This window comes from Ranitomeya imitator, chromosome 1 (genome assembly GCF_032444005.1).
Source record: "Ranitomeya imitator isolate aRanImi1 chromosome 1, aRanImi1.pri, whole genome shotgun sequence".
Lineage (NCBI taxonomy): Eukaryota > Metazoa > Chordata > Amphibia > Anura > Dendrobatidae > Ranitomeya > Ranitomeya imitator.
The window spans coordinates 710,100,823-710,127,820 of record NC_091282.1 but is presented as its reverse complement, the minus strand read 5'-3'; the positions used below and the strand labels follow the sequence as shown (position 1 = coordinate 710,127,820).

At 44.4% G+C, this 26,998-nt stretch overlaps 1 protein-coding gene across 1 annotated transcript in view; it reads left to right on the top strand.

The window, feature by feature from the left end:
• BRMS1L (BRMS1 like transcriptional repressor) overlaps positions 1-26,998 on the top strand; it is a 56,255-nt gene that overhangs the window by 22,930 nt on the left and 6,327 nt on the right. The window contains exons 4-9 of the mRNA XM_069732011.1: positions 3,468-3,547; positions 5,373-5,469; positions 7,527-7,613; positions 23,534-23,598; positions 26,280-26,319; positions 26,471-26,539. Of these exons, the coding sequence (XP_069588112.1) occupies positions 3,468-3,547; positions 5,373-5,469; positions 7,527-7,613; positions 23,534-23,598; positions 26,280-26,319; positions 26,471-26,539 (438 nt within the window). The remainder of the gene's footprint in view (positions 1-3,467; positions 3,548-5,372; positions 5,470-7,526; positions 7,614-23,533; positions 23,599-26,279; positions 26,320-26,470; positions 26,540-26,998) is intronic.

Genomic DNA, 26,998 nt, shown 5'->3' with positions numbered 1-26,998 from the left:
CGCATGTGTTGCTAGAGCAATGGTCTCCTGGTCAGAGACCTTAATTACGTTGATTTCTAACAGTAACATTCTCTCGAAGATGGTACAGCTGGTCAATCAAATTTCTTGAGCGAGGAGACTAGCTGCTTCACGCCTCTCAGATGCGTCTACTTGCGCGGCGCTGTCAGCAGCAAATGCCATTACATTCAGAAGGACATTATAGCTCATAGAATGGAAGCGTACTCTGTGTTCAAAAGGCCTCTGACATTACTCCCTTACTAGAGTGATCGGTTATTCGGTGAGAAGTTGGGAGTGTGGGGAACAAAGGATCGTATGTTTCCTATAGACCCAACCAGCAGTGGATGAGTTGACCAGGACAGTCTAGATTTAAGGGATCTTGGTTCCAACAAAGGGACCGAAAAGTGAGACCGACCCTGAACCTCAAACTTCTACCAAGCTTGACAAGGTCCCCCTTCTTCGGATGGAGTTCCTCCGCTCAGCCTTTACTTCAATGGAAAAAGGTGGAGTTCCTGGCATCCACCGACATTTGGGATGCTTACCTTCACAAAGCCTTTTCAAAAATTCCTTCGCTTTCCCTTTCGCGAACAACATTTTCAAATCACGACCTTGTCCTTCGGCCTTGCTACCACACCTAGAGTGTTCGCAAGGGTTATGACGGCTGTCATGTTCCTGCCCTATCTGCTCGACTTTCTAGCCGCTCTTCCAGCCATGCGCTGAGTCGTCTATATCTCTTGCAATACCCTCTCTCTCCTGGTCTGGCAGCTAAACTTAGACAAGTTTTTCCTCATTTCCAGCCCAGCAGATATCCTTTTTTGAGGATGATCCTGGAATCTTCCAGAAGGTTGGTGATTCTCCCTTGAGACAAGGCCGTGGTCCTTCAACAGAGAGCTCACGCAGTTGTACACTCATCCCCTCATTCCATTCAATTTGGTAGGAAGGTTCTGAGGAAAATTTTTGACAATGGAAGCGGTTTTCTTCGCTCCTCTCGTTTTCTGCAGGTCAAACAGGCTTTCAGAGGGTAGTCTCTGAGCTCCTTCCTCATCCAGGAGAGATCCTTTCTCCCGGTTCAATGGTTATTAGTCACTACCGATGCTATTCCTCTTCTCCTGATCATTCTTCTGGGCATCTAGTTCTACAGCAGGTCCACTGCCTTCTTGCAGATCACCCCATCCGATTCAATTGGACAATCCCACGTCTGTGCCATACGTCAGTCATCTAGCATGTACCCACGACCAGGCGTCATGGCCGAGGTACCTCCCATTCTCTGTTGGGCTACAATCTATCATTCGGTCATCTCAGCACTACACCTCTCAGGAGTAGAACTCTGGGCAGCAGACGCCGTCAGGGTCCTGCCTCATCTGAGTGGGAACTTCACCCGGAAGTCTTCCATCAGATTTGTCTTCTCTGGAGCACTCCAAATGTAGGTCGGATGGCGTCCAGACTGAACACCAATGTACTCTAGTTCATGGTTCAGCCATACCGTTAGGTCTTTGGGACCTTAATGGTCCTGGGAGTCTTACAGTAGACTACTTTTGATCCGGACAGACTTTACTATCAGGGAAGGTCGCCCTTTTTTCTCTGTGATCTCCTCATCCTGATGAGTTTTTGGAGCTAGCCGCTCTGTTCTTTCAGACTTTTTTCCCTTATTACCATCAAGGCAAGGTTGCCCTCATGCCATCCCCGTCCCTTCTTACCAAGTGGTATTCTATTCCCACAGTTATGAGGGCATCGTTCTTCCCTCATCTCTTTCGGCACCTGTCCACAAAACGGAATGGGTTCCCCATATTCTGGATGAGGTGAGTGCTCTGAGTAGGTATGTCTCGAGGACGGCATCCTTCCGAAGGTTGGACACTTTATTTGGACTACTTCACGGTAAGAGGATGGCTTTCTGACGGTTACAGGAAGGGTTTAGCTGTTTCATCAGCCATGTTAGCTTGGTGGATTCGTTACACCATTCAGGAGTACTTCCGTGTTAGATGTCAGCCTATCTCCCTGTCTATCGAGGTTTCTTGGGTTCTAGGCACCAGGCATCTGCAAAGCAAGCCTACAAGCTTGCGGGTTCGTTCGTCCAGTCCACATGCATTCTTGAAGCACTATAATTCCCAGACTTCCACAGATGTGAGTCTGGGCAGGCAGACTCGGCAGGCAGACTCTGCAGGCCGCGGTAGCGCACTTGTAAGTAGCGGTTACACAGGGCCTGATCTGATGTTATCCCCACCCAGGGACTGGTTTGGGACGTACCACGGTCTGTGTCCCCCAATGAGGCGAAGGAGAAATAGGGATTTTTGTGTACTCACCGTAAAATCCTTTTCTCCGAGCCATTCATTGGGGGACACAGCTCCCACCCTATAATTAGCTTGTGCTTGCTTTATAATTTGACATGCTATACTCTCATATATATAATGTGACCTGCCATATGCTCATATGTTATTGATCTCCTACTGCTTTTGCAGCGAACTGGTTAGCTGAGAGCCAACAGGAGGGTGTATACTGCAGGGGAGGAGCTAACTTTTTTGTATCACTTAGTGTCTGCCTTCTAGTGGCAGCAGCATACACCCACGGTCTGTGTCCCCCAATGAATGGCTCAGAGAAAAGGATTTTACGGTGAGTACACAAAAATCTCTATTTTTCTTTATTTTGTGGAGCCCGAAAACTCTGTACACTTGGAGGAAGCTTATTTTTTATCAAAATCTAGGATCAGACATGTTGAAAAGCATAGTGTTCCATCTTTCTTCCTTCCAGTGTCTGGGCAGGGAGGCATGAGCGCTGACTCCATACATATTAACTGATCCTGCTTTAATCTGGACATGCTTAATGTGTACGGTCTTGTAAAGAAACCAATTGCTCAATAGTATTTAAAATTTTATTGTATTGTGTGTTTTTTTTTTTTTTTTTTTTTAATTTACCATTTACGGCTAGATTCCTATCTTCAATTTTTGGCAAAAGCTGAATTCTGTTTGAAGCTCGGTCCATTAAGTCAAATTGAAGTGCCAGCACAGGCAATGAAAGCAGAACACTGTATGGCCTTGTAAATTTACAACTCCCAGTTATGATGTGACTGCCTGCAGCGGACGCTAGAGGAATCCTGCTGTGTACAATAATGCAACTGTTATTTTCAGTTTGTCTTCAGTAAGCGCCCCTGGTGGTGGCTACCGGCAGACAAAATAGTATTATTTGTTTTAATATTTCAGAAACGAGAAGTTGGAGCCCTGGAAAAAGAAACTGTGCTCCATCTTTTATCGATATGAATTATGAAATTAATCAGGATAATTTTTTTTCTTCCTTTTAAAGTATCCCTATCATTCTATACAATTTTTTTTTTTTCCCCCGGGCCTTCCTCTCCATGTACAGGTAGCATTTTAGACTGAGTAAAACTTTTTTTGCTTGTACTGATCAGTAATTCTTGTCATCACATGAAAATTATCATTTGGTTTTCCGTTACATTTTGTTTTCTTTTTTTATTTAAGGCATTTACCGGGAGTTATGCTTAGAGTCTGTAAAGAACAAACATGACTGTGAGATCCAAGCTGCACGCCAACACTGCGAGGTAAGAGTCTCTAACACTGTTCTTATGATATGTGAAAGGTGTATATTCTGTATCTAATATATAATTGCCTAGAATACTACTTCCTGCAATTTGTGCCAACTTCCGTGGCTTTGTCCGGAGCTAATGTCCGGAGCTAATGTGCGGAGCTAATGTCCGGAGCTAAGTGACGTCAACAGTGTCCAGTGTCTGATTGGTTGCCGCCTGCTGCGAGCGACCAATCAGAAACGTGCCGTACTGTGACACACTCCGCCCGCCATTTTGGTGTGATTTTTGAATTTTTACCTCACAGCAAGTTTCTACTGCGTGGAGGCGGGCCCAGTGACGTTGCTCTTCAAGCTCCTGCCGAATTTCGTCAAAAAAATGATAATACCATTTACCAAAACTATATATATTTAGTTGTGAAGTGGTTCAGTGACATTTTCACACCAATTTTGAACTTTTGTTTGGTGTTTTCTCCATATACTGCCTATTATTTTTGTTCTTTCTTACTATTATTTATTAATTGTATTATTCTTACATTTGAATAAAGTATATATGGATTCTAGACTCCCGATTCTTTAGAATCGGGCTGCCATCTAGTACACTATAAAGGAAATGGGTTCAGAAATGAGTATTCTTAAAGGGGTTGTTACAATCCAGTATTTTATCAGCAGGATATTATTATTGCAGGACTAGGTTTCATGTGCCAGGCAGTCCAACTAATCTGTAGAATACCTCCCCCACCACTGATTGGCAGTTTTCAGACAGTGTACACAGAAACTGCAAATCAGGGGTGTGGTTAGGGGTTAGCACCTACTTGCACTTTGCTGTAAAGCTTGCTTGTGCTGGTTCCAAACTTCAGTGTTTTTGCCCCTCTCCCATACTTTACACGCAAAGCTGCTTCTGCATCGGAGACCACACAGTTGGGACCAACAGCTGAACCATGCCGCTGGTCTGAACTGTGAATCTTCAGGAGCGCAGCTGGGATGCAGGAGAGCAGTGCCCTACTGAAGATGAGTACTCTCCTTTTAAAGAAGTGGTCTGCTCCACACATTACATTTCATTGAGAGGCGACGTTGGCAATACTGCAAGTAAATGCTTGATAATGAGTTCCCCTGCAGATTACAGATGATTGTGGAAGCCTGTGCTATGTAACAGTTGGCAGCTCCTCTGCTTTATATTTCTTTTCTTGCCATGTTACACTTAGTTTTTGTGCAATAGCTAGTTATTTTTTATAAAGCCAACAACTGAAAGTAATCATTCACCGACCACTCCGCTTATTACCAGAATTATCACAATGAATTGGCTACCTATTGCACCCACTTAATATAAGGGGAGAGCTGACATTAACGTGCAGGACTGAACATGGAGGACTGGTCAGCTTGAAATGTGACGGAAACTTGTGGGGATGATTATTCTGCACTCTGTGACAGCTGAGAAGATCGCTGGGTCTCTTATTGTAAGTAGTACAATAGAAACCTTGAATTCCCTGCACTGCTTCTAAGCCCTTATTCACGTGTCAGTATTTCAGCTCCACACATTTACAGATTGTTCAGAGAAGACTGGCTCCTTTCCTGCAGTTCTCTTTTATTTTTGACTAATAAAGGGGGTGGGTTGGGGATTACCAATCATTGTGTCCTGCTGCAGTGGGGAGAGGCTCCTGCTGCAGGGACACAAGGTTTTATTTTTTTAAATATATATATATTATAACATTTATCAGTTATAATTGAAATGTGAGACTAAATACGATTAGTTGGTGACTGTGACTGATAAGCTACATAGTGACCTGGTAAGTGTCCCTATTATTTTAGGAGATTGTATCACTAAACCTGCTTTTGTGTTTTAGAGTGAGAAGCTGTTACTTTACGATACGGTCCAATGCGAATTAGAAGAGAAAATTAGAAGACTGGAGGAAGATCGTCACAGTATTGATATTACCTCAGGTAATGAACACTGCTGGAACCTTTTCTTCTTTGTATTCTTGCACCTGCTTCTAATTGTCAGCATCAGTCACCTCTGGCCCGTGCTGTGGGCTGCTCATATCTGTCCGACTCCGTATCTGGTATTCCTGTGTCCAGTAGTGGAGCCAGCACTCTAGCATGCAATGTAATACTGGGTGCTGCAGGCTGAGCCAGCACTCTAGCATGCAATGTAATACTGGGTGCTGCAGGCTGAGCCAGCACTCTAGCATGCAATGTAATACTGGGTGCTGCAGGCTGAGCCTGGGGTACTTCAGGAAAGCCTAGTTCAAGGACTGCGGAGGGTAGTGCAGCTGTTAAGGAGTATAATGTGCCATGCAAGTCACCCCTCTAAGATTGACGCAAGTAAAATCCGCAACAAACAGAGAATTTTGTGGATTTAAAGGGGTTTTCTGGACTTAAAGGAACTGTCAGCACAGAATGACTGTTCAAACCAAGTACAGACTTGCTGTGCTTCATGGTGGGGCTAAACATTTAAGTGCACCTTCTCACCCGCTTGTTTTCTCTCTATCTCCATTCCCGCCTTCTCTCTGATAACTGTGGCTTCATAGAGCCACGTAGGAAGGTGCGCCGAGCCATTTCACCATGCCAAGGGTGCGCCGAGCGCCTATACTTGGTGTGAGCAGTCAGTCTGTGCGTCCCTTTAAATAAGTCTGCCCAATTATAAAAGAGTGCAATGTGTAAACTGTCACCATTTTCCTGTAACCCCCCCCCCCCCCAAAGACACAGGAGAAGTGTTATGATCCGGTGGTTTGGACAAATAATGGACCTGATTGTTACTGATAATAAGGACGAGCTCTGGGACGTGGGAACTCTGCTGACCGCAATCCCTAAACCTATCAAAACACACTAGAAATAGCCGTGGATTGCGCCTAACGCTCCCTATGCAACTCGGCACAGCCTAAGAAACTAGCTAGCCCTGAAGATAGAAAAATAAAGCCTACCTTGCCTCAGAGAAATTCCCCAAAGGAAAAGGCAGCCCCCCACATATAATGACTGTGAGTAAAGATGAAAATACAAACACTGAGATGAAATAGATTTAGCAAAGTGAGGCCCGACTTATTAAACAGACCGAGGATAGAAAAGGTTACTTTGCGGTCAGCACAAAAACCTACAAAAAACCACGCAGAGAGTGCAGGGAAAAAATACCTTCCGCACCGACTCACGGTGCGGGAGGCGCCCCTCTGCGTCCCAGAGCTTCCAGCAAGCAAGGCAATATTGACAAAAGCAAGCTGGACAGAAAAAATAGCAAACAAGCAAAATAGCACAGAGGAACTTAGCTTCTGCTGGAGCAACAGGAACTCAGAACGATCCAGGAGCGAACAAGAGCCATAGTACAACATTGACAGCTGGCATGGGGCAAAGATCTAAGTGGAGTTAAATAGAGCAGCCCACTAACGAATTAGCCTCGTCACCTGTGGAAGGAAACTTAGAAACACCCACAGGCACCAGAGAAAGACCATGGACAGAACCAGCCGATGTACCATTCATGACCACAGGAGGGAGCCTGACAACAGAATTCACAACAGAGAAGTGTCACATGTGACCGCATGTTTGCAATTAATGTATGCCAGCTAGTAGGATCCCAGAAGGTTAAGAGATCTGCGAGCCTCTCGTCCAGTGGAATCACACTACTGATCCACCGGATGGACCTGTAGTCTCCCCAAAACAATCCGCCTCTCTCTATAAAGTATGGTTCATTCTCCAAGCCTAGAGAATAGACAATGAAGACTGTGTAAACGAGTCATCAGAAAATGATCTATTTTCAAATTGGGTTTTTGTTAAATGAAGAAAAAAAAATATTAAGAAAAAACAATATTGATTTTTAAAAAAAAAATGCAAAATTTAAGCAAGAAACCTGATGTAAACAATAGGGAAGTTTTGAATGACGCATTTGCTCTACACAACCTCAATCACAAGATGTATCCGCAGTGTGTATTGTGCCTTCAGCTACATAGTTCAAGAAAACCACGTCCTAATTGGAGAAAGTGCCACTAATCTGCCATTTATTTCTTTTTCAGAGCTGTGGAATGATGAATTGCAGTCTCGGCGGAAACGGAAGGACCCGTTCAGCCCTGATAAAAAGAAGAAACCTGTTGTGGTGTCTGATATCCTTTCTGTATATACCTCCTTCTCTTCTGTCACCGGACTCCATGCTGTGTATTTAGAAGCTTTCTATAGTAGTCTGTGACCTATTAAGCTCTTCAAGGTGGCAATATATATTATACAGACCTCTTCCAAAGCCACAGATTGTAGTGAAACCGGCCAACAGCTGATGTATATAAGGGTGTGTTGTTATTCTCTTGACATTAGACTATGGGTAGGGTAAGGATTAGAGATGAGCGAATGTGCTCCGATAAGGTATCCAAGCATGCTTGGGTGCTAACCGAGTGTCTTAGGCGTGCTCGAAATATGTTTCATTCTCCTCTGCTCCATGTCTCGTGGCTGTTCGACAGCTGTAACACATGCAGACTGTCTGTCTGTTAGGCAATCTCTGCATGTTTTGCATCTGTTGAAGAGCCCCGAGAAATGCAGCCGCGGGGAGTCGAACATGTTGTTCAATCACGCCGAAGACACTCGGTTAACACCAGAGCGTGCTCAGATAACACCTTATCCCAGCACGTTTGCTCATCACTAGTGAGGATCTTTTGGACAATAAAAATCCCCATTTTAATGGACTAAGCCGTTCTTTCTCCGTCAACCATCCATTTTCACACCGGATGTAATTCATAGGCACCTTTCATACCATTTAGGCCAAAAGAGTCCTCTTGTCCTCCGTCAGACTGCACTTTCCTAGACAGTGGAACACTGCAAAAAAAAAATGTATACCATATGAGGTACTGTATTAACTTGCCCATCATCCATATCTAGCTATGATTATAGCTTAGTACCATCTGCTTCTATACCAATCCTTACATCTGACCTATATGTATTACAGATTTAGACAGGCTCCGCTTAGCAAAAACACAAAAGGCCCAAAAATACAACTACTTTGTGTAGTTGACATAGATATGTTGCAAACGTTTTAAAGCTGACAATAAAGCAGCGAGGGAGGTACACAGTCTTTATACCAATGATTATCACAACGCTGCTTACAGAGAACTATCGATTGCACTTATCTGTACAGCAAATGGAAATATGACATATCTTATAATAAAAGATAAGCATGGAATATCTGCTAAAAAAAAGCAAATTTACCCAAAACAGTTTACTGATTCTCATAGCAGAAGGGCAGAATATTCCCATATTTACAAATCAAATTCACTGTCCGTTTTACAATTTAATTGGATTTTAAAAGGAACTTGCTTTGCTTTGTGTTGCTTTGTGTGGAACCTGTGTGGGCTGGTACAGGGGCTGTAGCATGGGAACGCACTAATGGCACAGGAGCATAGAGGACCATCAGATCACATGGAAATGAATGAGCTAGTGCCACAGGAGCCACACCATTCTGTATAATGATGAGACTGCTGAAAAATCTACTTTTGTAAGGATTGTTATATAAATACAAACCTTACAGAAGTACACTTTTCAGCAGTCTCATCATCAGAGGCAGAAAGGTTATAATAACAGGTAACAGCACTGTGTGTGTGTATGTGTATATATAACGTAAAGGGAACACTAAAATACCATGTCCGAGATATCACTGGACAAAATGTTTCAGTTGAAAATCTTTATTCATTGCATAGTGGAATGCGTTTAGAGCAATAAAACATAAATATGATCAATGTACATAAAAATTAATATTCCATGGTGGTCTGGATTTGGAATGATACTCAAAATCAAAGTGGAAAATCAAATTACAGGCTGATCCAACTTCAGTGGAAATGTCTCCAGAGAAGGAAATGATGCTCAGTAGTGTGTGTGGCCTCCACATGCCTCGATGACCTCCCTACAACGCCTGGGGCATGGTCCCGATGAGTTGGCAGATGGTCTTCTGATGGATCTCTCCCCAGATCTGGATTTAAAGCATAAGACTATTCCTAGACCGTTTGTGGTGCAATGGAATGGTGTATGGATCAAGACATGATGTCTCAAATGTGCTGGATTGGATTCAGGTCTGGGAAACGGCCAGGCCAGTCCATAGCTTCAATGCCTTCATCATGCAGCAACTACTGAGACACTTCAGCCACATGAGGCCTAGCATTGTCATGAATCAGAAGGAGCTCGGGGCCCAGTGCACCTGCATATGGTCTCACAATGGGTGTGAGGATGTCATCCTGGTACCTAATGGCAGTCAGGCTAGCTAGCACATGGAAGGCTGTGGGCCCCTCTAAAGAAATGCATCCCCACACCATTTCTGACCCACTGCCAAACCGGTCATGCTGGAGGATGTTGCATGCAGCAGAACGTTCTCTGTGGCGTCTCAAGACTTTCACGACTGTCACATTTGCTCAGTGTGAACCTGCTCTCATCCATGCAGATCACAGGGCGCCAATGTCGAATCGGCCAATCTTTGTGTTCTCTGGCAAATGCCTATCGCCCTGCACGGTGTTGGACTGTAAGCACAACCTCCACTTGTGGATGTCGGGCCTTCATACCCCCCCTCATGGAGTCTGTTTGACAGTTTGAGCAGACACTTGGATGTTAGTGGCCTGCTGGAGGTCATTTTGCAGGGCTCTGGCAGGCACTGCTCCTTCTGTTCCTCCTTGCACAAAAGAGAATGTAGCAGTCCTGCTCCTGGGTTGTTGCCCTTCTACGGCCCCCTTCATGTCTCTTGGTCTATTAGACTGTTTCATGGTATCTGCTTCATGCTCTGGATACTCTGATGACACACAGCTACCCTTTTTACCACAGCTCGCATTGCTGTTGTTGTGAATTCTGTGGCTGAGTTCACTTCTGTGGTCACAAGTGGTATTGCAGTCTCTGGGCTTCCTCCCTCAGGTGTTTTGGTGAGCTCGTTGGCTGCCTTGCTATTTAGCTCCACCTGAGTCTGTCTTCCTTGCTTCTTGTCAATGTTCCAGTGTTGGATCTGAGCTACTGCATCTTTCCTTGGGCCTGCTGCTCTGCTAGATAAGTGCTTCTAGTTTGTTTTCTGTTTTTTCTGTCCAGCTTGTTATTATCTTTTGCTGGAAGCTCTGAGAAGCAAAGGGGTGCACCGCCGTGCTGTTAGTTCGGCACGGTGGGTCTTTTTGCCCCTTTGCGTGGTTTTCGTTTTAGGGTTTTTTGTAGACTGCATAGTTCTCTTTGCTATCCTCGCTCTGTCTAGAATATCGGGCCTCACTTTGCTGAATCTATTTCATTCCTACGTTTGTCTTTTCATCTTGCTAACAGTCATTATATGTGGGGGCTGCCTATTCCTTTGGGGTATTTCTCTGAGGTAAGTCAGGCTTGTATTTCTATCTTCAGGCTAGTCAGCTCCTCAGGCAGTGCCGAGTTGCATAGGTAGTGGATAGGCGCAATCCACTGCTGCTTCCAGTTGTGTGAGGATAGATCAGGTACTGCAGTCTACAGAGATTCCACGTCTCAGAGCTCGTCCTATTGTTTTGGGTTATTGCCAGATCTCTGTATGTGCGCTGATTACTGCACGCTGTGTTGCCTGATTGCCAGCCATAACAGTACAAGGAGCCATTCAATGATTTCCAATAGAGGGAAAAAAGAAATCCTGACATCATTTTTTTTTCTTAGCTCTGTCTTCAGTCTTTTTTTTCCCCTAGACATTAGAGTGCTTCAGGACACAGCTGTGGACATGGATATTCAGGCTCTGTGCTCCTCAATGGATAATCTTGTTGTAAATGTACAAAAGATTCAAGATACTATTGATCAGAAATCGATGCTAGAACCAAGAATTCCGATTCCTGATTTGTTTTTTGGTGACAGAACTAAGTTCCTGAGCTTCAGAAATAATTGTAAGCTATTTTTGGCCTTGAAACCTCATTCTTCTGGTAATCCTATTCAACAGGTTTTGATTATTATTTCTTTTTTGCGCGGCGACCCACAGGACTGGGCGTTTTCTCTTGCACCAGGAGATTCTGCATTGAGTAATGTTGATGCATTTTTCCAGGCGCTGGGATTGCTTTACGATGAGCCTAATTCAGTGGATCAAGCTGAGAAAAATCTGCTGGCTTTATGCCAGGGTCAGGATGATGTAGAAGTATATTGTCAGAAATTTAGAAAATGGTCAGTACTCACTCTGTGGAATGAATCTGCACTAGCGGCTTTGTTCAGAAAGGGTCTCTCTGAAGCTCTTAAGGATGTAATGGTGGGATTTCCTATGCCTGCTGGTTTGAATGAGTCTATGTCCTTGGCCATTCAGATCGGTCGTCGCTTGCGCGAGCGTAAATCTGTGCACCATCTGGCGGTATTGTCTGAGAGTAAACCTGAGCCTATGCAGTGCGACAGGACTATGACTAGAGTAGAACGGCACGAACACAGACGTCTGAACAGACTGTGTTTCTATTGTGGTGATTCTACTCATGCTATTTCTAATTGTCCTAAACGCACTAGGCGGTTCGATAGCTCTGCCGTTATTGGTACTGTACAGTCCAAATTCCTTTTGTCCATTACCTTAATGTGCTCTTTGTCATCATATTCTGTCATGGCGTTTGTGGATTCAGGCGCTGCCCTGAATCTGATGGATTTGGATTATGCTAAACGTTGTGGATTTTTCTTGGAGCCTTTGCGGTGTCCTATTCCGTTGAGAGGAATTGATGCTACACCTCTGGCCAAGAATAAGCCTCAGTACTGGGCCCAGCTGACCATGTGCATGGCTCCTGCACATCAGGAAGTTATTCGCTTTTTGGTACTGCATAATTTGCATGATGTGGTCGTGTTGGGGTTGCCATGGCTACAAACCCATAATCCAGTATTGGATTGGAACTCTATGTCGGTAACCAGCTGGGGTTGTCAGGGAGTACATGGTGATGTTCCATTTTTGTCTATTTCGTCATCCATTCCTTCTGACATCCCAGAGTTCTTGTCGGACTTTCAGGATGTATTTGAAGAGTCCAAGTCTGATGCCCTACCTCCGCATAGGAATTGTGATTGTGCTATCGATTTGATTCCTGGTAGTAAATTCCCTAAGGGTCGTTTATTTAATTTGTCCGTACCTGAACACACCGCTATGCGCAGTTATGTGAAGGAGTCCCTGGAGAAGGGACATATTCGCCCATCGTCGTCACCATTGGGAGCAGGGTTCTTTTTTGTAGCCAAGAAGGATGGTTCGCTAAGACCGTGTATTGATTACCGCCTTCTTAATAAGATCACTGTTAAGTTTCAGTATCCCTTGCCATTGATTTCTGACTTGTTTGCTCGGATTAAGGGGGCTAGTTGGTTTACTAAGATTGATCTTCGTGGTGCGTATAATCTGGTGAGAATCAGGCAGGGAGATGAATGGAAAACGGCATTTAATACGCCCGAGGGTCATTTTGAGTATCTGGTGATGCCGTTCGGACTTGCCAATGCTCCATCTGTTTTTCAGTCTTTTATGCATGACATTTTCCGTGAGTATCTGGATAAATTCTTGATTGTTTACTTGGATGACATTTTGATCTTCTCAGATGATTGGGAGTCTCATGTGAAGCAAGTCAGAATGGTTTTCCAGGTACTGCGTGCTAATTCCTTGTTCGTGAAGGGATCAAAGTGTCTCTTCGGTGTGCAGAAAGTTTCATTTTTGGGGTTCATCTTTTCCCCTTCTACTATCGAGATGGATCCGGTTAAGGTTCAGGCCATCCAGGATTGGACTCAGCCGACATCTCTAAAAAGTTTGCAGAAATTCCTGGGCTTTGCTAATTTTTATCGTCGCTTCATCTGTAATTTTTCTAGCATTGCCAGACCATTGACCGATTTGACCAAGAAGGGTGCTGATTTGGTTAATTGGTCTTCTGCTGCCGTGGAAGCTTTTCAGGAGTTGAAGCGTCGTTTTTGCTGTGCCCCTGTGTTGTTTCAACCTGATGTTTCTCTTCCGTTCCAGGTCGAGGTTGATGCTTCTGAGATTGGTGCAGGGGCGGTTTTGTCACAGAGAGGTTCTGGTTGCTCAGTGTTCAAACCATGTGCTTTCTTTTCCAGGAAATTTTCTGCTGCTGAGCGTAATTATGATGTGGGCAACCGAGAGTTGCTGGCCATGAAGTGGGCATTCGAGGAGTGGCGTCATTGGCTTGAGGGTGCTAAGCATCGCGTGGTGGTTTTGACTGATCATAAGAACCTTACTTATCTTGAGTCTGCCAAGCGCTTGAATCCTAGACAGGCCCGTTGGTCGTTGTTTTTTGCTCGTTTTGATTTTGTGATTTCATACCTTCCGGGCTCTAAAAATGTGAAGGCGGATGCTCTGTCTAGGAGTTTTGTGCCCGACTCTCCGGGGTTATCTGAGCCGGCGAGTATCCTCAAGGAAGGAGTCATTGTGTCTGCCATCTCCCCTGATTTGCGGAGAGTGTTGCAGAAATTTCAGGCTAATAAACCTGATCGTTGTCCGGCCGAGAAACTGTTCGTCCCTGATAGGTGGACTAGTAAAGTTATCTCTGAACTTCATTGTTCGGTGCTGGCCGGTCATCCAGGAATCTTTGGTACCAGGGAGTTGGTTGCTAGATCCTTCTGGTGGCCATCTCTGTCACGGGATGTGCGTGCTTTTGTGCAGTCCTGTGGAATTTGTGCTAGGGCTAAGCCCTGCTGTTCACGTGCCAGTGGGTTGCTTTTGCCCTTGCCGGTCCCGAAGAGGCCTTGGACACATATTTCGATGGATTTCATTTCTGACCTTCCCGTTTCTCAAAAGATGTCGGTCATTTGGGTGGTCTGTGATCGCTTTTCTAAAATGGTCCATCTGGTGCCCTTGGTTAAATTGCCTTCCTCCTCTGATTTGGTGCCTTTGTTCTTCCAGCATGTGGTTCGTTTACATGGCATTCCTGAGAATATTGTTTCTGACAGAGGTTCCCAGTTTGTCTCGAGGTTCTGGCGAGCCTTTTGTGGTAGGATGGGCATTGACCTATCTTTTTCCTCGGCCTTCCATCCTCAGACTAATGGCCAGACCGAACGAACCAATCAGACCTTGGAAACATATCTGAGATGTTTTGTTTCCGCTGACCAGGATGATTGGGTGTCATTTTTGCCGTTGGCTGAGTTCGCCCTTAATAATCGGGCCAGCTCGGCTACCTTGGTCTCTCCATTTTTCTGCAATTCTGGGTTCCATCCTCGTTTCTCTTCAGGACAGGTTGAGTCTTCGGACTGTCCTGGTGTGGATAATGTGGTGGACAGGTTGCAGCAGATCTGGACTCAGGTAGTGGACAATTTGACCTTGTCCCAGGAGAAGGCTCAGCTTTTCGCTAATCGCAGACGCCGTGTGGGACCCCGACTTCGTGTTGGGGATCTGGTTTGGTTATCTTCTCGTCATATACCTATGAAGGTTTCCTCTCCTAAATTTAAACCTCGTTTTATTGGTCCGTATAGGATTTCTGAGATTCTCAATCCGGTGTCTTTTCGTCTGACCCTCCCAGACTCCTTTTCCATACATAATGTATTCCATAGGTCGTTGTTGAGGAGATACGTGGCACCTATGGTTCCATCTGTGGAGCCTCCTGCCCCTGTTTTGGTGGAGGGGGAATTGGAGTATATTGTGGAGAAGATTTTGGATTCTCGTGTCTCTAGACGGAAACTCCAGTATCTGGTCAAATGGAAGGGTTATGCTCAGGAAGATAATTCCTGGGTTTTTGCCTCTGATGTCCATGCCCCAGATCTTGTTCGTGCCTTTCATGTGGCTCATCCTGGTCGGCCTGGGGGTTCTGGTGAGGGTTCGGTGACCCCTCCTCAAGGGGGGGGTACTGTTGTGAATTCTGTGGCTGAGTTCACTTCTGTGGTCACAAGTGGTATTGCAGTCTCTGGGCTTCCTCCCTCAGGTGTTTTGGTGAGCTCGTTGGCTGCCTTGCTATTTAGCTCCACCTGAGTCTGTCTTCCTTGCTCCTTGTCAATGTTCCAGTGTTGGATCTGAGCTACTGCATCTTTCCTTGGGCCTGCTGCTCTGCTAGATAAGTGCTTCTAGTTTGTTTTCTGTTTTTTCTGTCCAGCTTGTTATTATCTTTTGCTGGAAGCTCTGAGAAGCAAAGGGGTGCACCGCCGTGCTGTTAGTTCGGCACGGTGGGTCTTTTTGCCCCTTTGCGTGGTTTTCGTTTTAGGGTTTTTTGTAGACTGCATAGTTCTCTTTGCTATCCTCGCTCTGTCTAGAATATCGGGCCTCACTTTGCTGAATCTATTTCATTCCTACGTTTGTCTTTTCATCTTGCTAACAGTCATTATATGTGGGGGCTGCCTATTCCTTTGGGGTATTTCTCTGAGGTAAGTCAGGCTTGTATTTCTATCTTCAGGCTAGTCAGCTCCTCAGGCAGTGCCGAGTTGCATAGGTAGTGGATAGGCGCAATCCACTGCTGCTTCCAGTTGTGTGAGGATAGATCAGGTACTGCAGTCTACAGAGATTCCACGTCTCAGAGCTCGTCCTATTGTTTTGGGTTATTGCCAGATCTCTGTATGTGCGCTGATTACTGCACGCTGTGTTGCCTGATTGCCAGCCATAACAGCTGTGCCATCCTGGATGAGCTGCAGTACCTCAGCAACTTCTGTTGGTTGTTCTGTAGACATTGCCTCATGCTACTGTAAAGTACCTCTAGGGGTGAGAGCAATGAAAAAATGGAAATGTGATCAAAACAGTCAGAGGATGAGAACAGATGAGAAAAAAATATATAATATACTAGTTGGCTTGTGCGAAATTTTCGCACCTTTTAGTTGTCAGGGGAGCAGGCAATTTCAGGAAAATCAAGCTCGTCAAATGTTAATGTATTTAATGAGTTGATGAACACAGAGAGGTATTTATAAATGTAGATTGGTAATACAATAAATTGGTTTGATAAGTAGAGGCTAAAAAAAAGTCGAGGTTGTGGTGCCACCTGCAGGTTATTGTTTTTTTTCTGCAGGTTTCTGAAAATGAATGTTTAAATTGTGTTTATTGATCAAATCGTGAATGTGTGGTTTGTTTGTGTCTTTTCTTGCTGAAGGGGGCAAGTTTACCTTTCAAATGGTGTATCATTTGTGCGTGTGGGAGGCGAAGTAATCACCGAAAAAGCAGTGCATGATTACAAATGTGTTTGCATAGGTGACTCACCTGCAGTGAAGTGTGCAATCCTCGAATTTGACTGAAATAGGCTAGGCAAGCACTTCAGCAAGCTGGAAAGACCCCAAGGCAAATGTCACCTGCAGGTAATTTGACCTTTGAAATGATGTATCATTTGTGTGTGTCGGTGGAGTATGAACGGAGCAAGTGTGCAATTGAATAGGCAGTGCATGTTTACAAATATGTTTGCATATATGACTGACCTGCAGTGAAGTGTGCAATCCTCCAATGTGCCTGAAATCAGCTGGGCAAGGAGTTCGGCAAGCTGGAAAGCCCCCAAGGCAAATGTTAGGATTTGTTTGTGATGTCTGTAAGCAGCTTTGTGGTAGTGTGCTTTGGGGTAGTGTGGTACCATTTGCAGGTCATTTTTCCTTACTGCAGGTTTATGAAAATTAATGTTTAAACTGTATTTTGTGATCACATCATGGATGTGTGGTTTGTTTAGCTATTTTCTTGCTGAAGGGGGCAAGTTTAACTTTCAAATGCTGTATCATTTGTGTTTGTGGGTGCAGTATGATCAGAGATGCAAAGTAATCACTGAAAAAGAGTGTTTAGAATTACCGTATTTTCCGGCGTATAAGACGACTTTTTAAATCCTGAAAATCATCTCAAAAGTCGGAGGTCGTCTTATACGTCGGGTATGGCGTGTGCAGGGAGCGGTCCTGGATGGTTTCCAGGGTCTGGAGACTTTCTCCTTCAGGCCCTGGGATCCATATTCATGTAAAAAAAAGAATAAAAATAAAAAATACGGGATATACTTGCCCTCCGACGGCCCCCGACTCTCAGCGGTGCAAGCGGCGGCCTCCGTTCCTAAGGATTCATTGAGCGAAAAACCTTCAATGACGTCACGGTCACAAGACCGGTCTCCTCTCCTCCTGACCCTGGGAACCATCCGCACCGCACACGCCGTATAAGATGACTGGGCGTATAAGATGACCCCCGTCTTATACGTCCATATTTTATATGGAAAAGTTGGGGGTCGTCTTAAACGCCCAGTTATCTTATACACCAGAAAATACTGTAATATAGAAGGATTGTAGTGTGTCTAATTATTGCGTAGTCGATAGGAGCAGTGTGTCGCAGAGCAACGCAGAGTTGGTTGCTCTCTGTGTTGTAACCCAGAGTATTTTCTCTAGTGAATGTAAGCACGAACAGGTTCGTTTGTTGCACCTGGGACCGGGTTACGGGTAGCTGTGAGAGATGGGCCGGTCTAGCTACCCACATACCTCACCTCACCTCTGGGTGTGGTTAACAACCTATTATAAGGGAGGCTGTTGTTTGGCACATCGTCTGTATGTTGGGAGGGAGAAGGCCTCCTGTGTGTGTTTGGCTCCAGACCGAGCCTGAATACTGGATTCTACCCCAGCCTGTGTGCTGACAGACCTGGCGGAGCAGAGCCCTGCTATGGACATTTTTTTTATTTTTTTGTTTGCCTGATCTAAAGGCTGTTTTTTTTTTTTGTCTGTCTGGGTATATGAAGCAATAAACCCACATGAACTTTTAATGGAACAAGCCTCCTGTTTTCCTCCCATCGCACCCAAGTGAGTAAAACCCCTCTAATTGGTGCTAGACGTGCAGGCAGCGTTTCCAATAGAGTCGTGCGACTACCGGAAGGACTGCATGTCCGGGGTTGTCTGTTTCAAGCATGCTAGCATCGCCAGAAAAAAATGGAGGACCTGCTGAAACACCTGGTCCAGTCACAGGAGCACTAGCAAGAGACCAACAGGCTGTTGCTATAGCAGAGCCATCAGGAACACCAGCAGCAGATGCAGCTTCTGGCAACCGCCATCCAGGCAGGACGAGCGCCCAAACCCCAAGTCCGGCTGATGACACCCACGTCTGGAAGGCGGTAAGACGGGCTTTGCAGAAAATGACCGCTGAGGATGATGATGATGCCTTCCTGATGGTGTTTGAAAGGGCCACAGAGAGGGAGAAACTTCCGTCAGAGCAGTTTGCAGAGGTACTGGCGTCATACTTGACGGGAGAGCTCCAGAAGGCATACTGATTTAGCTTTGCAGGATGCCAAAGAGTATGGCAAGCTAAAAACTGAGAATCTCACGCCCTTGGGGGTGACAATGACTCTCAGGGCACAGCCGGTTCACTGCCGGTTGTATCACCGGGACAAACCACCTCGTTCCCAAATGTTTGACCTCTTGCACTTGGTCCAAAAGTGGCCGCAGCCAGAGACCTCTACGCCTGCGCAGATGGTAGAACTTGTGGTGATGGACTGATTTGTGCCCTCCCTGCTGAGGTCCGTACAGACTTGGGTTGCCCAGGGTGATCCCGCAGAACGCCGATGAACTAGTCTGACTGGTCGAGAGTTACCAGGGGGTTGAAGATTCCTTGGGAAGACAGCCCTCTCTATACTGGTGGACCCAACAGGGGGCGGAGGCCAAAAAGGGGGAGGGGCGTCCAAGGTCAAAAGGGGCATGGGAGGTGGTGACCAAGGTCCCTAAGGGTGATATTGTTTGCTGAACGTGCCACAGCCCAGGCAATATAGCCGCATGTTGTCACCTGACCCTCAAACAGATGGCCTGCAGCATGGGACGCCGTTTTTCATATTATGCGTATCCAGCCTGCAGTGTGAACTGTCCACCCAGCAAGGGGCTTCAAGCGCATCCCGTGAATGTGAACGGGCGAGAGGTAACGGCACTGCTAGACTTTGGGAGTCTTGTGAACCTTGTGAAGGCCACCCTTCCTCTCCAACTGACCCTGGGAAAAAAAAAAGTCGGCGTACTGAGTCCCACGAGGTCGACGGTGTTCAGGACTTGTTGCACCCTATAATTATAGGCTGGGACGTTTGTTTGTTTTAGGATCTGTGGGGGAAGGGGTCTGAGTTCGCTGGTGCGGAGAAGGAAGCAGTTAACCCTAACGAGGTACCATCACACCCAGAGTCAGACGGATTTCTCTTTTGTGTCCTTGTGGGGGATGAAGAGATAGTGTCCCCTGAGTCTGACATTCCAGAGTTAGGGGTGACCACTGACCAGTGAGAATTTTGGGCAGTGTAAAAATACTTGGCACAGGGTTACTAGTGTTGGTTGATGATGTGACTGAAGACAGAAGCAACCTGATGAATTTTTGAAGTGTACAGGACTATGCTTACTGCTCAAATTCAAAACATACTGTGAAATCAACACAGAAGGTTTTAAGGCAAAGTGGAATATTCTGCAATGACCGAGTCAATCACCAGATGTCGACCCCATTGGGCAGCTTTTCCCATGCTTTAGACAAAACTTAAGGCACAAAGTCCCACAAACAACAACTGAAGTCAGCTGCAGTAAAGGCCTGGCAAATTATCACAAAGGGGGAAACCCAGCAATTAGTGACATCCATGGTTTCCAGTAGGTTTTGCCATAATGTAAAGTACTAGAGTTGCCGCAGAAGTCCATGGCTCCGTCTTCTGCAGGTGTTGGACTTCTGTGCTACAAAGTCTAGGAAACAGATCATAGACCTAATGGTCCACTGCCATCTGCCACTACCTAGTCTGTAGTATGTTGGTGGCCCCTCTTTAGCCCCCCACCCCGATACAGATGAGACTAATGATATTTGAACCCACTGATAACGACAGATCCGGCAGATAGTCATTGATATGTAAGGGGACTTCCTGACACCTCCTCCTACCCCCGACGTGATTGTTGGGGGAGAGAGCGAGCATGATCTGGCTAGTCCGATTTAGGACTGTGCATCTTTTTTGTTTTCGGCTAGATAATCCGACGCAAGCAATGTTTGGCAGCAGCTCTCATAGAGAACACACAAGCAGAGCGAGCGCTCCAATGTATGGGAAAGTTGGGAGAGATATCTGCTGGCTAAAGATCAACCAAGTCCGTGATAAACCGACAGCCATCTAATGGTGCATGTGTGACCTTAGACAAATGATGCCATCTAATGACGTATCTGCCTAAAGTGATATGTATACTGATATTTCTACTTCAACGCTGGGATCTGCCAGATCGATCTTGCGTTACTTCTATCACAATAATTTCTTCTCCTGAATCTGATTTATGTCCTTACATTAGAATAAATTTATTTAAAAAAAAAAAAATACATCAGTGCAGCTTCATGGGCTGTAGGGGGTCTACAGGCTGTTAGCAGACCGCCATGAAATGCCTATAAAATATATTTAATTCTGCCTTCCTACAGAAGAATTTTTTTTTTTTTGTGGATATCTCCTTCTTTGTTTCCATTGCTTAGTAATCACTTAATGATCCAAAATGTATGGCTGTCGGTGGTCAAACCTCCACTGAAAATAGCCTCCCGGGGAACTTGGCACAATGTCCATTCACTGCCATAATAAGTAATTATCTTATTCTAGTAAATCCTTTAAAATGGAGCATTTCTATGCGCTTCCCCTGCTGTTATTTAAGTCTGCCCACACGAGCAGATTAAGTCGTTTTGTCAATGGTTATTTTTCAGCATAGAGCGCATTAGAGTATAATACGCTGTTTTTTTTTTTTTTTTATGAGTAGCCATCAGATCCTGACTCATACAGCAGCTTTATGGGTAATGAATGTAAAAACTACCAAAAATAACAAATTGATGTAGAAGGGGCGATTGAGTCAGGATTTGTCCTATGTGCAAAGAATATCTTTTTTATAACTTGCCCAAACTTTTTCTATGGCCACCTGCATATTACAAAGAATATGACATCTGGGTATGAACAAATGGAGGATGTTACTGAAGGAGTGTTGCTGTGAACGTGCCTTATTGCGGATGCAGGCGACCATAGTTTCAGTCCGAGTGCAATCATTCAAAACATCAGTTTGCGTTTGGACCAATGTTATTCAGTGGGGCAGTACATGTGTTATATATTTATTTTCTTGGACAGCGTGGTTCATAGAAGAATCGCAGCATGCACAATTTTCCTCGCAAATCGGATGGCACTCGCCCATTCATGTCTCTTGGTTCGTGGAAAACATCAGACCACACTCAGATGACATCTGACATTCTGCAGATTCGAACAATGGAGAAAATGGAGAATTTTTTTCCTCCATCTTCATCCTCATTAAAGATATTTGGATCACACTATGCTGACATTCAGATCAGTTTGATCAGCATGTCATTTGCATAATCGCCCCTATTGTCTCAGATGAGCGAACCTACGGCCATCAGCCTAAGCCTGATCATCCAGAGCTCTAAAAAGATATATAAATTATGTAAAGTTGAAACCAGAAGTTTACATACACTATAGAGAAAGACACATATGTATGTTTTTTCTCAATATCCGACATGAAATCAGAATAATTCTTTCCCGTTTTAGGTCGATTAGGATTACCATAATTATTAATAATTGCCAAATGCCAGAATGAGAGAGAGAAAGTTTTCAGGCATTTTTACTACTTACTGCAAACTCAAAAGTTTACATCCATTTTATTAGTATTTGGTACCATTGCCCTTAAACTGAATGGCTTGGGTCAAACATTTGGGATATCCTTCCACAAGCTTCTCACAAGAGTTGGTCGGAATTTGGGCCCATTCCTCCTGACAAAACTGGTGTAACTGATCCAGGTTTGTAGGTCACCAGTCTCGCACAGGCCTTTTCAGAACATGTCTCCAAAAATTAAGGTCTTTGCTCCTGTGTGCGTTTGCAAACATTAATCTGGCTTTTTTTGTTTCTTTTGGAGTAATTTCTTGTTCCTGGCAGAATGGTCTTTCAGCCCATGTTGATACAGTACTTTATTCACTGTGGATATTGACACACTTACCAGCTTCCGCCATCATCTTCACAAGGTCTTTTGCTTTTGTCCTTGGGTTGACTTGAACATGTCAGACCAAAGCATGTTCATCTCTGGGACACAGAACTCTTCTCCTTCCTTAGCGATATGATGGCTGGACATTCCCATCTTGTTTGTACTTGCGTGTGTGTGTATATGCGTCCATTTTGTAGAACAGAAGGCCCCCAGCATAAAGGACTTTTACATCTGTAATTAATGAAGAAAAGTATGGAGAAAGAAACCAATTTGATGGAAGGGGTGTACCGAGCACCTATTCTTGGCTTGAACAGTCATTTTGGCTTGTCCTTAAAAACGGAATGTGAAAACGCAAGTGTTAAATACTGGTCTGCTGATATGGCTTTTTTATTTAATGTGTATGGGAAGCCTTGGCTTAATATGGTGATTATCAGGGTGATTGGTAAATTGTAGTAATTTTAGCCTTTCGTTCAGTCTGCTTGTCATACAGAAGAGAGCAGGTTATGTATCAGCAGCTCTGCCTCTTCTCATTCAGAAGAACAAGAAGAGTCCCTTTGCAGGCAGTGTAGGAGGGTCCTTCACCTAGATATTGACTCGTGTGCCCACGAATATCCATCTTGGTGCCTTGTTGAGCTTTGTCAGTTATTAGTTTCTGCAGTACTCAAACTGATGGGTATCATTATGGAAATAAGTCTTGTAAGGCTGCGGTCTGTTTAGTGAAAAGAAAACTTATCTTTTTTTAACAATGTTGTTGAAGGGCCGCTTAGTGAATTGGTCACCAAGGCTTTTCTATAGAATCTGAGTGAAGCATGATGTAGGGGTAGACACCCCAATTCCTGTGCTGTCACTTACTGGGCTGCTTGATGTCCGTTTTATCTGCTATAAATCTAGCAGTTCTCAGAATGCTGAGCTCTGTTTAACCCCGCCCACACCACTGATTGGCAGCTTGCTTTTATACTGTGCATAGGCAGAAAGTTCTAATCAGTGGTGGCGCAGGGTTATAGCAGGTGAAAGGAGGCATAAAACACTGATTTTATTGAAAAACCAAAACACAGCCTAGTAAGTGACACATTACTGGAATCACGGTCTCTGCCCCTACATCATGCTGCTCTCAGCAAAAACCTTCTGAGTTGTGTAACCAGCTCCTGCCAAATTTCTTTATTTTTCCACATTTTGCAAGGATGAAATCAAATAATTTTTGTGTTTCTCCGTGAAAAAACTATTTTACACATGTCAGACTCCTTAACATGCCCACGTCCATATATTGTTTACATGCTGCAAGACCTGGATATACTTGAAGACTGGACGACTATTAGAAAAGTGAGAGGTTTTCTCTAAACACAAGAATAGATTTCTCATTGTCAAGTGTGAGGATAAGGATTTATAAAGCAAAATGTTTTTAAAGGGGTTTTCCCACAAACAAAAGTTCATTTTAATCAATAGATCTTGGAATAATATTAGCGTCCAGAGATGTTTGAATAAAATGTTCCTGTGCCGAGATAATCTTATAAATTTGTCCTTGCTGTGTACTGTGTAATGGCTGTGTAGGGATATGGTCTGATCATACCACATCTGCAGGGCAGGGGAGGAAGCAAAAGACTATACAGACGTTATAGCTGGGAAACACAGTTGATTCTTTCTTTGAAGTAAAACATTGTTTAAAAACAGGCAGTGAAATGTTTGCCTCATACAATTGTCTGTAATCCCAGGCTGTAATGTCAGTATACTCTTTTTACTTCACAACATAGTCAGGAGATGTGGTATGATCAGACCATAACCCTGTACGGTCAGGCACAGCCATTACACAGTACACAGCAGGGGCACATTTATAAGATTATCTCAGCACAGGAACTTTTTTTTTTGTTTGCACATCCAATAGTGGAAATTGTTATTATGCCAAGATCTTTTAATTAAAATCAACTTTTGTTTGTGGCGAAAAATAACCTATAAGTATTGATAAATCTCTACCACTGACTATGAAGACCAGTGAGCAAATTGCCAGTGAGGAAGTAGAGCGAATCTCACACTTCCAAACTCCACCTGAGAAGGAGCGCACTGATTTTCTGTTAACCCATGCAGCTGGCACTGTGTAGGGAAAGTGCCTGTGCAAGCCACATGATGCACTTTCTTTTTTTTTTTTTTTTTTTTATAGAACTAAATGCAAAAAAACATTTTTAGCCAACCCCCCCCCCCCCCCCCCCCGTTCCCCCAGAAAAAAAATGTATAAGTAGGTTGCTTGTAGACTATAAACGTCTGGATAGTCCACACATTACTCTGCACTGACGTTCTAAAAAGCAAAGTAAGGAGATTGTTCAGTTGTGGAGATGGGCAGTCAGCTGTCACACAGCCCAGCCCAAAGTGAAGATAAATGTAGTTTATTACCTTGTTTACCTTCTCCATTCCTGTATACCCATTGCTGAACCAGGGCTTTGTGTTTACAGATAAGAAAGCACTGACAGTGCTTCCTCCTCTGGACCCAGTGGTTATGTGATCTTTCTAGTTAAGGGAACAGGAGCTGCTGGGTCATAGGAGACTCATTCCGCTCTGATGTGCAGCCGGGAGGCTGCATTTCCTCAGCAACTGGGGCTAATATACCAGCCCTATTTGCAAGGGTAAGCTGCAATAAAAAGCATGTATTGCTATATTAAAATGCCCAAAAAAGATGCTGTTGGTCTGAATCGTCACCCGTGTGATATTTCTTTAGGATATGCCGTGGATGCCTGATACTCCACAAACCCCACTTATATCTAGAGACAGATGTTCGTCGCACTCTTTCTGGAATGAAGCTGTATATGCTCAATGCTGTTTTTTTATTTTTTTGTTTATTTATTTACTAGATGGTGGCCCGATTCTAATGCATCGGGTATTCAAGAATATGCATGTCCACGTAGTATATTGCCCAGCCACGTAGTATATTGCCCAGCCACGTAGTATATTGCCCAGCCACGTAGTATATTGCCGAGTGACGTAGTATATTGCCCAGCCACGTAGTATATTGCCCAGCCACGTAGTATATTGCACAGCCACGTATTATATTGCCCAGTCACGTAGTATATTGCCCAGCCACGTAGTATATTGCCCAGCCACGTAGTATATTGCCCAGCCACGTAGTATATTGCCCAGCCACGTAGTATATTGCCCAGCCACGTAGTATATTGCCCAGCCACGTAGTATATTGCCCAGCCACGTATGTCACAGGTTAAAAAATAAACATACTCACCTTCGGATCCGAGGACCCCTTGTGCTGCCGCCATCTTCCGTTCCCAGGGTGCATTGCAAAATTACCCAGATGACTTAGCGGTCTCGCGAGGCCGCTAAGTCTTCTGGGTAATTTTGCAATGCATCGCTGGGAACGGAAGATGGTGTGCGGCTCTGTAGACAACGGAGGGTGAGTATAGCAGGCTTTATTATTTTTAACATTACATTTTCTGCTATTGATGCTGCATAGGCAGCATCAATAGTAAAAGGTTGGGGACTCACAGGGTTAATAGCGGCAGTAACTGAGTGCGTTACCCGCGGCATAACGCGGTCCTTTACCGCCGGCATTAACCCTGTGTTAGCGGTGGCTGGAGGGGAGTATGCGGGCGCCGGGCAGTGATGGCGGGGAGTAAGGAGCGGCCTTTTTCTTCCGGACTGTGCCCGTTGCTGATTGGTCGTGGCTGTTTTGCCGTGACCAATCAGCGACTTGGATTTCCTTGACAGACAGAGGCCGCGACCAATGAATATCCGTGACAGAAAGAAGGAAAGACAGAAGTGACCCTTAGACAATTATATAGTAGATTTTAATTTAAGCCCCCTTAGAAATTGAAAATGCAGATTACCGCTATGGATTATTTTTAATCTATATCGGTGCTGACTAGTGCAAAACCTCACTGTGTGAACATGCACATTAAGTTTCCTACAAATTTCCTTTGGTTTCACCCATTTTAGTACATTTCAGCATTGTTTTGTTTTTGCACTGTGAGTGGGAAAATGAATTAGTAACTATTTGTATTTCTTAGGCCATGGCAACGCTAGGCCCTCATCGGGTAAAGCCAGAAGGTAAGTAGTAAACAGAGTGAAGAATTTTATAACTAATCCTTTATACTCTTTTGAGACAGACAAGCATATATATTGCTCAGTGCATAGGATTTCACTAATTTATCCAAAACTATGGTGATTCCATAATAAAAGTATGTAACGTTCATCACAGGAGACGTGTTGCCTCATGGTGCATCCAGGCACGCAGCACCTGATATGCAGAGGACAGACGGCCAGACTGGTAAGTGACTGGAGATTGCTACAAAACACAGATGTGCGGACAATGTCTGTGGATGGATTTATCTCGAGATACCACTAGATAGAAAATATGTAGGAAAAACTGCTGCAATATTTCCTCTATTATAGGAAATGTGGAAAAAAGTCTACAAATACGGGCCAATTTGGTGCAACGAGAGGGCATTCACCAATTTAAGCCCTCTTAAGCCTCTTCTTTTCCAATATGCATTTCAACATAAATCGAGGGAGGTCCAGAGTGACCTCTTTTTATGCTCCATTGTTGCATGGTTATAGAGTTAAACTTCTTTTTGAACCAGACCTGAGACATCTTTGCTATGAGTAGTAATTAAGTGCTAATAGTTATCATCCTGGAACCCCCAAACCCTTCAAATGATGAGCTACTTTTATTTTTATTTTTACAACTTGCTTTACATGGCCCTTTATAACGCAGATACACTTCAGT